The sequence below is a fragment of the Musca vetustissima genome, unplaced genomic scaffold (assembly GCF_032173495.1).
Source record: "Musca vetustissima isolate MV318-11 ecotype Yass unplaced genomic scaffold, APGP_CSIRO_Mvet_v1 utg293847, whole genome shotgun sequence".
Taxonomy (NCBI): domain Eukaryota; kingdom Metazoa; phylum Arthropoda; class Insecta; order Diptera; family Muscidae; genus Musca; species Musca vetustissima.
Genome location: NW_026888482.1, coordinates 22,228 through 39,434, shown reverse-complemented (window position 1 = coordinate 39,434; position 17,207 = coordinate 22,228). Strand labels below are relative to the sequence as shown.

General features: G+C 35.6%; 1 protein-coding gene across 1 annotated transcript in view; it reads right to left on the bottom strand.

The window, feature by feature from the left end:
• Positions 1 to 2,784, bottom strand: part of LOC133336323 (hybrid signal transduction histidine kinase G-like) — a gene marked incomplete at its 3' end in the record, with an annotated part of 47,807 nt that extends 45,023 nt beyond the window's left edge. The window contains exons 1-3 of the mRNA XM_061544617.1: positions 2,589 to 2,784; positions 2,329 to 2,531; positions 2,063 to 2,256 (exon numbers count right to left, since the gene is read on the bottom strand). Coding sequence (XP_061400601.1) covers positions 2,063 to 2,256; positions 2,329 to 2,531; positions 2,589 to 2,717 — 526 coding nt within the window. The remainder of the gene's footprint in view (positions 1 to 2,062; positions 2,257 to 2,328; positions 2,532 to 2,588) is intronic.
• Between the last annotated feature and the right edge of the window lie 14,423 nt (positions 2,785 to 17,207).

Here is a 17,207-nt window from a genome sequence, read left to right as displayed (position 1 = left end):
ATTCCACACTTAGCACACATCATTCTAGACTTAATTCAGTGCGCAATGCAAAATTTCGTGCAAATCGAAAGATATATAAGGACTTCCGTGCACCATTAACATAAAATCGGACAAAAATATATATGGGACCTATATCTAAATCTGAACCGATTTTAACGAAACTTGACACACGTCATTCTGCACTTAACGCAGTACGCTATATATAGCGTTCGCCCTTGACCCAAATAAATTAGTTTTGCTAAATTTCATCCAATTCGGATCCTAAATGCGACTGGACTTTGTTTACAATATAACATGTACAGACATACGGATGGACATGCATAAATCGACTCAGAAAGTTATTTTATGTTATTCAAGTTATTATATGTCAAATTACAGTCAATTTGATTGGAAAGCGTCAAGGACAATCATGCTCATAGAAAAGGGGCGGTTTGTTACGATTCTGCCCTTGTCGATCCATGTCCAATTACAGCTACTTTGGTAAAAAAAAGTCGACTAGATCATGGAAATATGTAAAATTGGCTAGAAATTTCAACAAAAATCTATACCGACCATCTGATTTTTTTGCACCTCATTATAAAAATTTGGCAGTCGTTCATAAAGGGTTCGAGTCGAATGGTGCAAAGACATATTGGAAAAATACCATCGCTGTGCTTAAAAACATCGCCACAGGTGACGAATCCTGGATCTATGTAGGTTATCAGTTCTGCGTGATATACCACAATTTGTTTGCCAGAAGTCTTCGGTGAAATTTCAAAACAGTAGAAGACGATTCATTGTGCTCCGGGCAATCCTGTCTCTAACACAACTCCTCTAACTAATTCCTCTTTGACTGTCCGCTTTGCCGCTTTTTAAGATAGATTTTTGCATGAAAAAGCCATACTTGTTTAAGGTTGACAAATTCCCCACATAAATATAACCCACATATAAATGTCCCGTTTAATTTTCTGTACTTTGAAGCCCATAGGCTCAGGTTCCAACCTGCTCCGGACCTATTTAACTCTTAGGCAGACAATACATTCAATGTGATTAGCAATGTTTTTGTCTCTAAATGATAGGGCTATAAGTTTAATCGGTTTTTTCAATTGAAAATCCCATTCAAAATATTTGGAATTTCCAAAATCGACATTCATATCTCATCACTACACATAAATTCTGAGCACAACAGAAATCTATAATAAAATTGTTACGATTTATTTCTTTATGTGCTCTTAATTTAGTACCATTTGGCACAAATTAATATAATTTTATTAACTACCTAACTCAATAATCCAATTCAATTCTTATCGGATCACCTGTACAAATTTCCAAAACTATATCCATACTCCAAACCTACATTCTAATATATTAATTCTAAATTTTAGAATTCCAGTCCGATTGATTCACCAAAATTTGACCAATTAGTAGAAATTTCCAAAACTTCCTACATGCTCTAATCTTACTCCCCTACAGTGTTCCTAACTCAAAAATTTAAGGATTCTAGATTTATCGGTTCATCTAAAACTCGAATTGTACCAAATTTAGTACCATTTAGTACACATAAGTCCGAATTTACAAATCTATCTATATAATTGAACCAATATAAACCTAATTTCTCAATTTCCGGATTGGGGAAACCTACCAAATCCAAATTGTACCAAATATAGTACAAATTTCGAAAACTTCCCACATATCTCAATCCTAAACCCCAACAATCAGCCTAACCCCAAACTTGAGAATTCACGCTCTATCGAATTTCCAAATCTATTCATAAGTCCGAATTTCCAAATCTATTTATATAATTCAACCAATATAAAGCTTATTTCTCAATTTCCGGATTGCAGCCATATAGGTTTCCCCAAATCCAAATGTCTACCTACATATCGCAATACTACATGTAATCCGACGGTATTGTTATTTCAATTTTTTGGAATTCAGTTCCATTCGTACCTCAAAATTCAAACTGTAACAAAATTTAGTACTGTTTCCAAAAACCCAGACTTTTCTGACAGCTTTGGGGTTTCGTCTGGGCATTGATGAATCGTTAAGAAAAATGTCGTTTAATTTCGAGTTTCGAACTTACCATCGGTCAACGAATTACGCCTATCTTCGGCATTTTCTTCGTCACTGTCAATGTGGGGAAAAGATTTCCCCAAACAAAATCTCGGTAGGGCAGGTGATGTATTCGAATCGTTCGGTTGGTTATTATTTTCACATAGATTGTTGTTGGTGTTGCTGCTTGCGTTATTATTGTTGTTGTTCTGACCATTAGCAATGCTATTATTATTGTTGTTGTTGCTGCAGTTATTTCTATTATTAGCATAATTCAAATGTCCCTTGGTGTATGACGAATTACTGGAACTACTCGATGCAGTACTAAGACCACTGGCACTACTATTACCCGACGATGTTGAATTCATGCTATCCTGACGATTGGTGAAACGACGCAACATATATTTGTTGTTGTGTAGCTTATTGTTTTTCGTAATCAGCTCACTGCGTCTCAGGATACATTTTGGTGAACCGGTGGTTGCATTGTTGTTGGTGGTGTTCTTTTGATCCGCCACTTCTTTATTCGCCATCGATGATGGTTTTTGGTCGGAGACGACATTGTTGTTGTGGTGGTTTTGTTGATGATGATATGGTCCTGTTAGCTGATTGAGCGATAAACGCTCTATGCTATGCTCAACACCAATTAGCAGATTTTGCAGAAGTTGTGGCAAATCGTCACTCAACATTTCGAGGGCAATGGGACTCAGGTACAGAGAATTATCATATGGATCGAGGGAGACAATTTTCAGGGTGGGATCTGCGGAAAATGAATTTGGTGACTCGTTCGTAACAGTTGACGCCGGCGATGATGATGTTGTCGCTGTTGTTGATATTGTTCGAGTTTTGGCAATATAATTTAGCGTTGGTGTACGCCAAATGGCATACAATTTTGGTTCGGACTTATTTTCACCTGCAATACAAGAGAAAAGAAATTATAACACAATAATAAATTCTTCTCAAAATATTTGTATTTAAGGCCTTTAAAGGCTTCCATATCCTAAAAAAGGCATTTTAAGGTCTTTAAAGGCTTCTATCATCTCAAAATGGCATTTTAATTTTCTGTGGTCTAAAAAGAAATTTTAAGGCCTTTAAAGGGTTCTATCGCCTAAAAAAGGCATTTTTAGTTTCTGTGGTCTAAAAAGACATTTTAAGGTCTTTAAAGGCTTCTATGGCCTAAAAAAAGCATTTTAATTTTCTGTTGTCTAAGGCGTCTAAAGGCTTCTATCGCCTAAAAAGACATTTTAATTTTCTGTGGTCTAAAAATGCATTTTAAGCCTTTAAAGGCTTCTATCTCCTGAAAAGGCATTTTAAGGCCTTTAAAGGCTTCTATCGCATAAAAAAGCATTTTAAGGCTTTTAAAGGCTTCTATCGCCTAAAGAAGGCATTTTGATTTTCTGTGGCCTTAAAAGGCATTTTAAGGTCTTTAAAGGCTTCTATCGCCTAAAAAAGGTATTTTAATTTTCTGTGGTCTAAAAAGGCCTTTAAAGGCTTCTATCGCCTAAAAAAGGCATTTTGATTTTCTGTGGTCTTAAAAGGCATTAAAGGGCTTCGATCGCCTATAAAAGGCATTTTAATAATACCCTACACAACTATGTTGTCAGGGTATTATAGTTTTGTGCAGCCCCAAAAGTTTGTAACGCCGCGAAATATTGGTCCTAGACCCACCTTTAAAAATACCGATCGTCATATCTCGACTAGCTGAGTCGATCTAGACATGTGTGTCCGTCCGTCCGTCTGTCCATTATATTTTGTAAACACGATACAGGCTACAGTTATGGACCAATCTTCACGAAATTTTGCATGTAGGATGGGTTCTGCCCAATGAAGACCCCTATTGTTTTTGGGGTTAATATTTAGGGGATGAAATGGACCAATACTTAATTTTTGTCGGTTTTTCTGGTCACTGTAGAGGCCGCAATTATGGCCCGAGCATCGCGAAATTTTACATGGAGAAGATCTGTCATTATTTAGCGGGTCAAATGGACTCTGACTTTTGTGAGAAAAATGACAAAATTTGTATTCTATGGCGTATATGTTTACTATTGACGGACATAGACCCGAGAAGTTGATAGTATATCCAAGAGGAGCGGTTGACCTTTAAATTGATACCAATTATATTGTAGTATGTACTTGGATGTGGGAGATACACTTAAATATTTACAGGTTCTTACGTACTGAGATATTCTTGAGTAACCCATTACCACACTGGAGGGCGGAAATATAGAGCTGATCGCTATGAATTGTTCCATGAGGTTCCAGTAGTAGTCAGTAGTGGTCAAAGAGAACGACTATAATTTTCGGTGATGATCAGATAATAATTTTGGGATGAAGTGGACTGAAAACTTATTTTTTTCGAGTCGATCTATAGGCCACAACGGAACATCACAACACAACACACGGTCAAGGGAATCAGGATAAGTAATTGGAAATACTGTACTGAATATTAGTAATATTCGGAAAATATGCCAGTGTAAGGAAGAGGTGCTGTTGACCTCTAATCGGGCAAGAGGGTGCAACTATCACAAAATTTTGCCAGGCTCGGAATGAAATTCCGCAGAAAGTTAGATTTCCGTTATAGTTGTGTAGGGTATCGTATGGTCGGCCCCGTCCGACTATACCGCTCCGCTCACTGGTTTTGATTATTTGCTACATTTTTATAAATTATTTTCGTAAATTGTTGTAAGTGTGGTTGTTGACAACTTTGACACTTACCTGGTTTAACACATAAATAAATCTCGGCGGGTTTCACGTACTTGTCATCAAGGCCCCCCAAATGAAGTATAACTTCGCCAATAGGTGTTACTAGAGGCCATCCTTGACACCAAATTAAAGCCTACAAACGAGAAAGAGACAAGAAAAACAATATTTAAAATTTTGAAAACAAAAAAACATGACTGACATAAAAGTCATTAACGTTTTGTTGTTGTTGTTACAATATTCATATAGAGTTGTTGTTGTTAGTAATATTATTGTTTAGCTCTGAGTTTGTATTGAAAATGTAATAAAAATTCAATTGGTTTTGAAAACCAAAAAACAACTGAGAATTTTCTATAGAATCATGATGTGTTGTTGTTGTAAACTTGTCCAATGGCGAAAAATGTGTTTGTTGTTGTTGGTTTTTATTTTCCAATTACAATTGCATTCATTTTGCCCTCTTTTGTTGCCACTTGGTAGTTCAGATTGTAGGTTGCAATGTTTAAATGCATTGACAAAATAAAAACTTGGTGTTATATAGACAATAATATGAAGATCACAGTCGTTAGGTTCGGACAGGCTGAACTTTTTACACCCGACACCATAAGTTGAATCTTCAAAATAGCTTAAGAATAAGTCAAAATCGTTTATAACAACTCACAGACATGTAGATTGGCTAATACCATAAAAATGCCGAAAATGGACGGGACCTTTATGGTGGTTATGCCAAAACAGGGAACTACATAGAAAATTGGCTCCAAAAATGCTTTCCCCCTTCGAGTAGAAAATTGCAGCCACTTTTGTATATGGAAGATATATCAGAATATGGATTTATATGGATAATTCTCAGCATCCAATAACTGAAATACTCCGGAATGACAAATAAAAGTCATTTCGGTGGCAAAATGCGGATAAAACCTTTATTATACCGAAAATGAAGCGGTACAGTTATGCGGACTCCAAAGAATATTTCGAGCTGTGGTTGTTTTTTATAAAAATATATGCTGGTCCTCTACCAGACCTGGACTTAGGCAAGTAGACGTTTTGGTCTTATCTAAGACCGTTTCCATTTGTAACAGGGTGTCTTTATAAAAGACTTTCTGACTTCTCTAAAAGCTGTGGTTCTATGAAAATATCTCCTGTTATTCTCCAGGAAAACCTTCTGGTCTTCTATTAGAAGACATTCTGGTTTTCCCTAGGAAAACATTGTGGTCTTCTGTATAAGGTCTTCCCTAAGAAGACATTCTGCTCTTCTCTAAGAAGACTTTCTGGTCTTCAATAAGAAGACCTTTTGGTCTTCTATAAGAAGACATTTTGGTCTTCTAAAAGAATAACGTTTGGTCTTCTATAAGAAGGCCTTATGGTATTTTATAAGAATACATTCTGGTCTTCTATAGGAATACTATGGGGAAGACCTTCTTGTATTTTATAAAAATACCTACTGGTCTTCTAAAGGAAGACCTTCTGGTCTTCTGTAGGAAGACCTTCTGGTCTTCTATAGGAAGACCTTCTGGTCTCCTATAGGAAGACCTTCTGGTCTTCTATATATAAGACTTTCTAATCTTCCATAAGAAGGTATTCTTCTACAATAAGGCAAGCAGATCTGATTTTCTGTAAGAATACCTTCTGAACATCTATAGGAAGACCTTCTGGTCTTCTATAGATGTCCTTCTGGTCTTCTATAGATGTCCTTCTGGTCTTCTATAGATGTCCTTCTGGTCTTCTATAGGAAGACCTTCTGGTATTCTATAGGAAGATCTTCTGGTATTCTATAGGAAGAACTTCTGGTCTTCTATAATAACACATGTTGGTCTTCTAAAATAATGCCTTTTGGTCTTCTAAAATAATACCTTTTGGTCTTCTATAAGAAGGCCTTATGGTATTTTATAAGAATACATTCTGGACTTATATAGGAATAATATCGGGAAGACTTTCTACCTACTGGTCTTCTATAGGAATACCTTTTGGTCTTCTATAAGAAATTCTTCTGGTCTTTTATCAGAAGACCTTCTGTTCTTCTATAGGACGAACTTCTGTTCTTCTATAGGACGAACTTCTGGTCTTCTATAGGAAGACCTTCTTGTCTTCTATAGGATGAACTTCTGGTCTTCTATAGGAAGAACCTCTGGTCTTCTACAAAAAGGATGGGATTTTCTGGTCTTCAATAAGAAGACCTTCTGGTATTCTATAAGAAGACCTTCTGGTCTTAAATTAGAGGTTTTCTATAAGAATAACATTCTGGTCTTCTATAAGAATTAATTCTGATCTCTATAAAAATATCTTCTGGCCCTCTTCTATAAAGTCTTCTTCTTCTATACAAGAAGTCTTTCTGTTCTTCTATGATAAGACCTAGTGGCTTTCTAGAAGAATACATTCAGGTCTATTACAAGAAGTACTTCTGGTCTTCTAGAAAACTACCTTCTAGTCTACAATATGAGATCTTGTGATTTAATTCATTGTGACATCTTTCATGTGGGACATAGGACCACTTGTGTATGGGTATGCAAAATTTCAGGAAGCGGATATGGTCCTTTTGACAAAAAAAAAAAAAAACGCAATATTTATTTTACATAGGGATGGTCCGTGCGACGAATTTTTAGGTTTTCGACTGTAAAAAAAGTGTAAACGTCGAAAACGTTATATACCTGTATAAAATGTAATAAATGTAGTAAACGTCATTTATTTGAATATCATTACCATATATAGGTATTTTGTACAATATATATCATTTTTATATATATCTGGCTATTCTTTACTGGAACTGATAAACAATTCCAAACTTATCGGAAAATAAAATTTTGAAATTTGATATGGATTTGAGTAAAACATCCGTAATTTCATAACTGATTAATGGAAATAGCTGTTTTGTCAAAAACCTAATGGTTTTGGGTAGGTTTCCGACGTTTCTGACGTATGTATTATACGTCGGAAATGCAGGCCATTTACGTCACTGTTTCTGACGGGCCATCTCTGCTTTTACATTTTAAGTCATTCGAAAATAATCCGTTTTCCTTTTTTAAACACTGTGCACTGTACCTGTTGCAGGTGCTCTCCACAAATGATGTGCGCACAACTGACATTCACGCATGCCTATTTTTTATGATCTGTGAATGAACGAATATGCATTTGTCAAATACATCTGTATATGTATGTACGTTTGTTTTTCAGATAAGAATTTTTGAAATGAATGTCACCGCATTAAAAAAAAACAACATTCAAATTTAAACCATTAATGTTTCGGACAACAACTACCCACCAACATATGTTCTCCACTCCTTAGTAAATGATTGAATTGCTGAACACAAAAAAGCAAAAAATGAGAAAATAATTTTCAAAGCTATTGATTGCCATTTACGCTGCGTTGTGGCAATGAAAATCTAATGATAACCATTAGTTGCTTGCCAGCCAGCCTGCCTGCTGCCTTTAGAATGCCATTGAAAAAAATCGATGATAAATTGTAGATTGATAGCTAAACACAAAACCGAACATGAAAATAAGAGACCGAATCTCTTTTGTTTTGGAAACTTTACGCATCACTGACCCTCGTTTGGGGGTGTAGAAAGAACAACGGTTTTATTTGAGCGAGGAAATATCAATACCAAAATCGGATACAAATGGGGTTTGGGGTTTGATCGCCTGTGCGATGTGTGCCATTTGCGGGCGTTTTGTCATCTTTGCCACTGACATTAAAACAGTGTAATTTTTATGGTTGATTTCATTGATGATATCATGATGGATGATGATCATCATTAGCGGCGGATACATGTGGATGTGGTCTATTTACAAAAATACAAAATGGGATTTGTTGTTTTTTTCTAATTTGTTTGGTTGCAGTATTTTTGGAAATTGAGTTCAATGTCTATTGGTGAAAATAGTTGACAAAAAATAAATCTACTTTGAAATTATCAGTTGATGTTGCAACAGAAGTTTAGTCTCAGCCTAGGATATATCTAGTACTAAATTAATCCAGACTTTTTTATGTAATTTTGGACAATTTTTTTAGGCGTGTGAAGCAACAGTCCATATTCGCCCATAGAGCTATACTAAACATTTTTTGCATATAAATATCCGATAATCCGAAAATCCAAAAAAGTTTCAAAAGTGGGTAGGACAATCAGGTGGGGCCTATATCAAATTGTGGACAATATTGTGCAGAAATGTGTTTTACCCTGCAATATACGGGAATGCCAAATTACAGGGAAAATGTGGCTAAAACCTTTAAAATACTGACGATAGGGGGCTGCGTTTATAACAATTTTCAGGACCAGGTTATATTGAATGACCCTTTTTAAAATATTACAGGTGTACCGAATATTGTATACCGTTATATGGGGACTGCCTTTTGTAGAAATATTTATTACCCAATGTACCAAAATCAGCCAATTAGGTTGAAAAAAACTCAAACTACCGAGTAATGGAGGGTACTATTTTATGTGGGCTAGACTGAAACTTGGACCAATGTTTATCATTTTTGGTAGAAGATACTACTCAATGAGAATCTGAAATAAAAAACCAGTAAGGAAAGTAGTAAAGTCGGGCTGGGCCGACTATATGATACCCTTCACCACTATATGTATATTGTATATATGTATCCTAACAATTTCATGTCATGTCAACTTACGCTAAATTTAATTTCAATCAGATTTAAGGAAATCGATTTATAGCAAATATGATACACGCGAATCAGTATGCCGCACTGTTAAAAATATAATCTCAATCGGACACCTGTTCGAAATATATATGGTACGTTGTGCAAAATTTTGTGTCAATCGGACAAACATTAGGAGTTTGGTGTACCATATATCTAAAATCGGACTAAAATATATATGAGGGACCTATATCTAAATCTGAACCGATTTTTCCGAAACTTACCACACATCATTCTAGACTCACTGCAGTACGCTATGCCAAATTTCGTGCAAATCGAAGGATATATAGGGACTTTGCTGTACCATTTACATAAAATCGGACGAAAATATATATGGGAGCAATATCTAAATCTGAACCGATTTCAACGAAATTTAACACACATCGTTCTAGACTTAATTCAGTACGCTATGCAAAATTTCGTGCAAGTCGAAGGATATATAGGGATTTTGGTGCATTATTTACCTTAAATCGGACGCAAATATATATGGGAGCTATATCTAAATCTGAACCGATTTTTACGAAACTTAACACACATTATTCTAGGCTTAATTCAGTACGCTGTACCAAATTTCGTGGAAATCGAGAGATATATAGGAACTTTGGTGCCCTTTTTACATTAAAACGGCCGAAAATAATTATGGGAGCTATATCTAAATTTGAACCGATTTTTTTTTTCAATTTCAATAGGGTTCGTCTTTGGGCCAAATAAGTGACCTATGCCAAATTTCATCCAATTCGGATAATAAATGCGACCTGTACTTTGTTTACAATTTAACATGGACAGACAGACGGACGGACGGACATGCATAAATCGACTTAAAAAGAGATTCTATGCATATCCTCAGAAGGAACCATGTGTCTATCTCGTTTTCTTTTACCTGTTACAAACATATGCACAAAGACATAATACCCTGTACCACAGTGTGGTGAAGGGTATATTTACAGCCTATTCGGTTAGGGGTCTAACTTTTTGTGGAAACGTGTCCAAAAGCCTTAAAATACCAATTGTAGGTGTGTAATGTTATAAGGAGAGCCGATATTTTCAATACCAATCATTTCAGGAGTAGTAAAATATGTCGAGTTATATCATGATTTTAAAAGACGGACGGACAAACGATCGCCCAAGGTGACGTAGATCTATGCGTATTAGGCCAGTAGGGGAGACTGGGGCACCTTCGGCATTCGCGTTTTCGATATGAAGCTCTCACCGTACATCACTAGTTTCGATATATAGGTATCGAGTATCGAAATAAATAACTGACACAAAGTTTGAAATTTCTAGCTAATAAGCTTTTTTAGATACATGGGTTTTTGTATTTTTATAAATGTTTCTGTAATATTTCAATTTCATTTCGTAAGTATTTCGTGTATAAAACTTTTGAAATTTTTAAGACAATATTATATAAAAGTTGTTAACTACGATGTGTATTATTATAGAAATATTTAAAAATATAATGTTTTTACAAAACTGATCGAAAAAAATGAAAAAAACTATAAAAAGTACATTCGGGGTACATTCGGCATCTTAAAGTGGGGCACATTCGGCCATATACAGATAGTGCAATATTATTTCCTTAAAATGTTTTTGAGTTTGGCTTTAAAAATAATCTTTAATATGGTTCGAAATTACATATATAAGACTAAACGTGCTTGTATTAACGAAAATGCGATAGAAAACCCCTATTTCTGATGGTGTGTGCGACTTTGAGATTTCAACGTCCGCCGCTAGAAAATATAGCCCTAAAATTCAAACATTGTGTCGCGTATTAAAACCAAATAGTGCCTTTATAGGATCAGAATTTCAACCAGACTGAAAGCGATGACAATTACCCGGCTATAACTATGGTGCCGAATGTGCCCCATCAAATGCCGAAGCTACCCCGGGTTGGGGCACATTCGGCGAATTTGACTTTTTTTACAAAACTGTAAAATTTTTTTACTAATACTATTTTTTATATCTTTTTGGTACTATTTTTTATAATTAAGTGTCAGAGGACAATAATCAGCCATAAAGTTGTTATATATGTTGAATAAGTCCTGAGATATAGAGCTCTAAAAAAAAGTGCCGAAGGTGCCCCAGTCTCCCCTACATAATCAGCAATCGATTATGTGTGTGCTCGTATCCAACGAAAGCTGTGCTCGAATCCAACAAAAGCTGAAATAAGTTTTTCGAATGAAATGTTCGCCTGTTTCAATTCAAAATCAAGCCCATGGTCTGAGGGACGGAAAATTCCGTCTTAGGATGAAAACCCTTTTCAAGTATATTTAGAATCCAGAAGGACAAATTTGACATATGTCAAGTTTTGGAGTTAGATCTGATGACTTTTTGCTGCCAACCTGAAAGTGCATGTAGAAAAACCTTTATATATTTGTTTGCGGATATTTCATTTTATTTTTGAGATGGCATTTCTGCAGTCAATTCGAATGAGGAATATTTTTGTAAAATATATGCTCCTTCTATCTCGAGTACTTATTTTCTGAAACAGTAAATTAAATTTCACTAGGAGAGATTTTTTTTACCTCCAAATATTCTACAAAAATGTCTCTCATAAGATTTTAGATATGGTCTTTAAAGACTACATATCGATCTTCAGATTTTATATTAGAAGTCCTTCTTTAAGAAGACATTTTGGTCTTCTGAAATATTACCTTCTAGTCCACCATAAAAATCTCTTCTGATAAAAAAGAACACTTTCTGGTCTTCAATAAAAATATCTTTTGGTCTTCTCAAAGATGATTTGTGGGTCTTCTATAAGAATAGATTCAGGTCATATATTAGACGTCCTTGTGTACTTCTATGAGAAGACTTTCTTGCTACAACACGAATACCTCGTAAAGGACTGGAAACGAATGCATTGAATCATGGTGAAACTTATTTCCGGTGTGCAATTCAAAAATGCATGGACAATTTGCTCTTAAGCCGATCGATCACCAACAGCGACGTTTATTGGCGAATTGCTCCTTGAACGGTATGAAAGACATCGGGAATTTCATTGAAATTCAACTCGGATGTTACGTCATCAAGCTAAATTTTAAATTCAACTCGGATGTTACATCATCAAGCTAAATTTTAGCATCTTAAACGTCAGAGTTATTATTGGGTCTTAGCTCCCTAAAGACGAGATATCGATATTCGTATTTTTCGACGTCCTTTTCCACTTTTATCCGATCCTTGCTTAGAAAATTTTAAATCTACGAAGACTAATAAATATCGAATAAAACCAAACATTATAAATAATCCTCATGATTAACTGTCGAATTCGTTTGAAATATTTATATTTATTTTGTTTCAAAATACAAATATTTCTGTGGACGTCATTGTCATGTATAATAGCATCGTTTTTTATGAGCAAGATGTTTGTTTAAATAACACTTTTCGGGCTTCCTAAGATTACATATTTCCCATTTTGTGTGTATTCGTCAGTATACAGTATTCGATTCTAATACTACTTTATAGTCCACAAGAGTTTCAAACTTCATTATAAATTTGTCTTTCAATAAAGAAACAAGTAATTGCAAATTTTTAACAAGTATCTAAAAAACAATACACAATTTAAAAAAATATCTCATTTTAAATTCAAACATTACATTTCAATATGTTCTTTTTGTTAGCCCTTCGAATAAATTTGCATTACCAAAATGTCAGCATGGGCCTAATACAATGAGTCATACACACAAAATACAATCCAAAAAAAAGAAAATCCTGCACCAATAAATCTTCGACAAAACAAGATAGTTGTTGTTTTCCCTTCAAAACGAAAAAACCAAAATCCGAAAAGAAAAACTGTTTTAATTTTTCAAATTAACAAAAACTTCATGGCATAGCCACCAGCCTAGCCGTTTAACCTTGTCAGCCGTATGGTAATCGGTTTTTAGACGGGCACTACTATTGCAACACCCCTCTCTAAACTGGCAGACAATTTGTTTAAGTCGAAGTTCAAGCAAAAACAACAGACCTGCAGACATACAAACAAACCGAGTCATATTGAAACAAAATAGTTAAAAAAAGTAACTGTAAATCAATAGTACAAGTATTTTACATTTGACAGAAATAGGACAAATTCAACAGCATTTACACGACGACGAGTATTGAAATGTAAAATAAAGCAAGAAAAAAAACTAACAACAACAATTTTTCGCACACCATCAAATCACAACAATCCATATGTAAATCGTTTGACAGTTTTACCGATTGAACGAATACGATTAGAATGAATATATATTGTGGCTGAACGTTTTTTTTCGAACAACTTTTTAGAATTGTAGCTATGTGTCATATTGGGTTAAGAATCGAAATAAAATAATATATAAGATCGAAAAGGTTTATATACGTCAACTCCTATTTTGAATCCTGCCTGAGAGGTACCAGAAGGAGTGAACGATAGTAACAATATTCGTATATGATCTAAGGTGGATCAAAAGATGTCATTTTCTGATTCAAACCAGTGAGCGGAGAAGTATAGTCGGACGGGGCCGACCATATGATACCCTACACAACTACCACGAAAAGCACACTTTCGGCGGTTCTATATTCTGAGCCTGGGCAATATTTCCTGATATTTGAACCCTTTTTACCAATTATAGATCAACAACTCCACTTTTTAATTCTTGCATATTTTCTAAAATGTTTTTTCTTGAAGTGAATTTTTACGCCATAAAATAAAAAATTGGTCATTTTAGGTTTTGATTCATTTAACCCTCGGAAAATTGACCGATCATCATCTAAACAGCCGCTCTAAGTAGTTGGTCAGATCCCCTTCACCTTGTAAAATATGTGATGTTCTGCATATAATAATTGCCTCTAGAGCGACTAGAAAATCTGACAAAATTGAAGTCTTCGGTTCACTGCACCACCTGAATGAAATCTCAACTTCACCGAAAACTATAACCATCGTCCTTGACCATAAACCGAAATTCATGTACAATTTCAAAGCGATCAGCGCGACATTTACTTCCTCTAATGGAGTAATAGTAATACTATGCACATAGTCACCTTTACCTAATTACGTATAACCCCCACATCAGAGTACATACAGCCATATAATTGGTATCAATTTTCAACAACTCCTCTTGGATATAACATCAACTTCTCGGGTATATGTCCTTCAGGAGCAAGTATATACATCCCAGAATAAAAATTTTGTCATTTTCACACCAAAGTCAGGGTCCATTTGACCCTCTAAATATTGACAGATCTTTATCAAAACAGGCATGCTTATTCTTAAGCCCAATCCCCTTCTCCATGTGAAATTTCACGAAGTTCGGACCATAACTGCGGCCTCTGGAGCGACCAGAAAAACCGACAAAAATTTAGTATTTAGTCCATTTCATCCCCTAAATATTAACCGATCTTTACCAAAAACAATAGGGGTCTTCATTGGACCGAACAGACCCTACATGCAAAATTTCGTGAAGATTGGTCCATAACTGTGACCTGTATCGTGTTTACAAATTATAATGGACAGACGGACGGACGGACACACATGTCTAGATCGACTCAGCAAGTCGAGATATGATGATCGGTTGGTCTAGGACCAATATTTCGCGGCGTTACAAACTTTTGGGGCTGCACAAAGCTATAATAACCTGACAACATAGTTGTGTAGGGTATAAATAGGGTTTGTAAAGTTATTACTGTGTGCAGAGTTTAGATAATGTTCTCACTTTGTGGAGGTACCGTAAGTAGTAAAAATACAACTCCTTATAATCCCAACACTGTTCTATGCACCGGATTGACTCCAAAGACGACTTTGACTAAATTCTGCCACCTCAACAAATGTAAGTATTTGGAGTTAATTTTCTTATGGAGCGGGATTATATCCCGGAATGCCTGCGCCGAATACTTTAGTTTCCTGCTGGGATAGAGAGAGAAACACTGGACCTTGTGTGTCTGTCAGAACATCATTCACCATAAATCTGTCTCGGATACAGGTGTTCCTTGCTAGGAGTTTTGTTGCGACATGCTGCGCCAACGCATCTCCAAGTGTGTCTCAGTCATCGTCGTTGACGGAGTACGAGATACCTCGCACATATATCTTTGATAATGCATCGTTCCTGCAGTGTAATAGAATTTGGTCTCAGGAACAAAATCAACGAAATTGTGGAGTTTCAAGGAATCCAGCTAACCGAGAACTGTAACTTACAGAGTTGCAATGGTTATCACGTTATACTAAAGGTGGGCGATTTGAATTCTTATTACACCACTCTGTCCAGTACAAACCTATATTGCTTGAGCTAAACTCTAGTTTAGTTTTAATATCCAACATAAGTTATGGCATTACCGTGCTAGGTCATGATCAGAACTGCCAAGCAAATTGATAGCTTAAAATTTTGCATGGTGAATGAGGATGTCTCACCAAGAATAAGAGATCACCTCAACCAAGGGTTGAGTTGATTGAAAAGGCTTCAGAAAGTATTCCAATCACCGAACTTTGGGACCGGTTTTTGAGGCAACAAATCACAGGAAGCAGCTATACCTTTTAAATTTCGTTCCTATCCCCTCAGATACTTGGGTAACTTAGAGGAACTTCCAGGAACGCCACTACTTCTGCCTCGCGCTGTATATTTGCTTCACGAATACCCGAAGTAACACTAAACTTCCCAAAGATCTCCCGCGGTATTGACCAATGAACGTGATGAACTTTGTCTTACGGCTCCTGAGACAACTTACTCTCGAAGTCATCAGGCTAGTATGCGAGCACAAAAGGAAAAACTGACTAAACCATTGAAGAAAATAATAATGTGGGTTCGACAAATCCGAAGTTTATTGAGCACTCTGAGAGTGACAGGTTGAAGAGGAGTGTACTGCTTCGGAGATCTTCCAACCGATGAGGTACCGCCACCATTTACATAGGAAGATGTTGCAGATGTCATTAAGAACCCTACATAATGAAATCAAAGACTTAGGTCCGGACGGAATTTCCATGATAATGCTTAAGAAACGGATGAATCTGGAATAGAGTACTTAACATCAGAACTCAAATAGTCGATTGTCACTGACATAGTTCCTGAAATCTGAAAAGTAGGCTAGTAGGTGGTCCCGCTATTGATGCCTGTAAAGGTGGACCTCACAGGACAATTTCACTTCTGTCCCCATTACCTATGACATTTGAGGCGGTACTCCTCCAATCGATGAGAAGTCCTTTTTCAGTAGCCCTACGCAAAGTTGGATTCGGTACTCTAAAGTTGGGCAATCTATTTCACGGAAGGGGACGATCTTATTCGTTCCTTTTTTTGAAAAGGAACTAGTACCTTAATAAAGTTACTTTGCTTCATAAAGTTCCGATTCCTAGATAGTTCCTTTGAATCTCTCTTTCATGGTTTTTTTTTTGTTTTTTTCGTTCGCATAGTTCCGATTGCTCAAATACAGGAACGAGATCAGAAACAGGAAATATAGGACTTAAAAACTGGACATATTGGATTATTCAGATAAAGGAACAATAGAAACTAGTTCTTTTATCTGAATAATTGCAATGAACTAGTTCGTTCTGAAACTACCTAGCTCTATTGCACGCCATTTCCACATATACAAGCAGAGGACTTGAAGAGAACACACCGTGCACCTTGACAAATTTTTAGGTTTTCGACCGTCAAAAAGGTGTCGAAAACGTACTATACCTGTATGATACAAGTAGTAAACGTCATTTATTTCAATATTATCATTTTTATTATATTTTTATATATATTTCACTATTCCTTACTAGAACTGATAAAAATCTTAATTTTTTTTGAGATGAACATTTTGAAATTTGATATGGAATTGAGTAAAACATGCATAATTTTCAAATTGATTAATGAAAATGGCTATTTTATCAATAACCTAATGGTTTTGG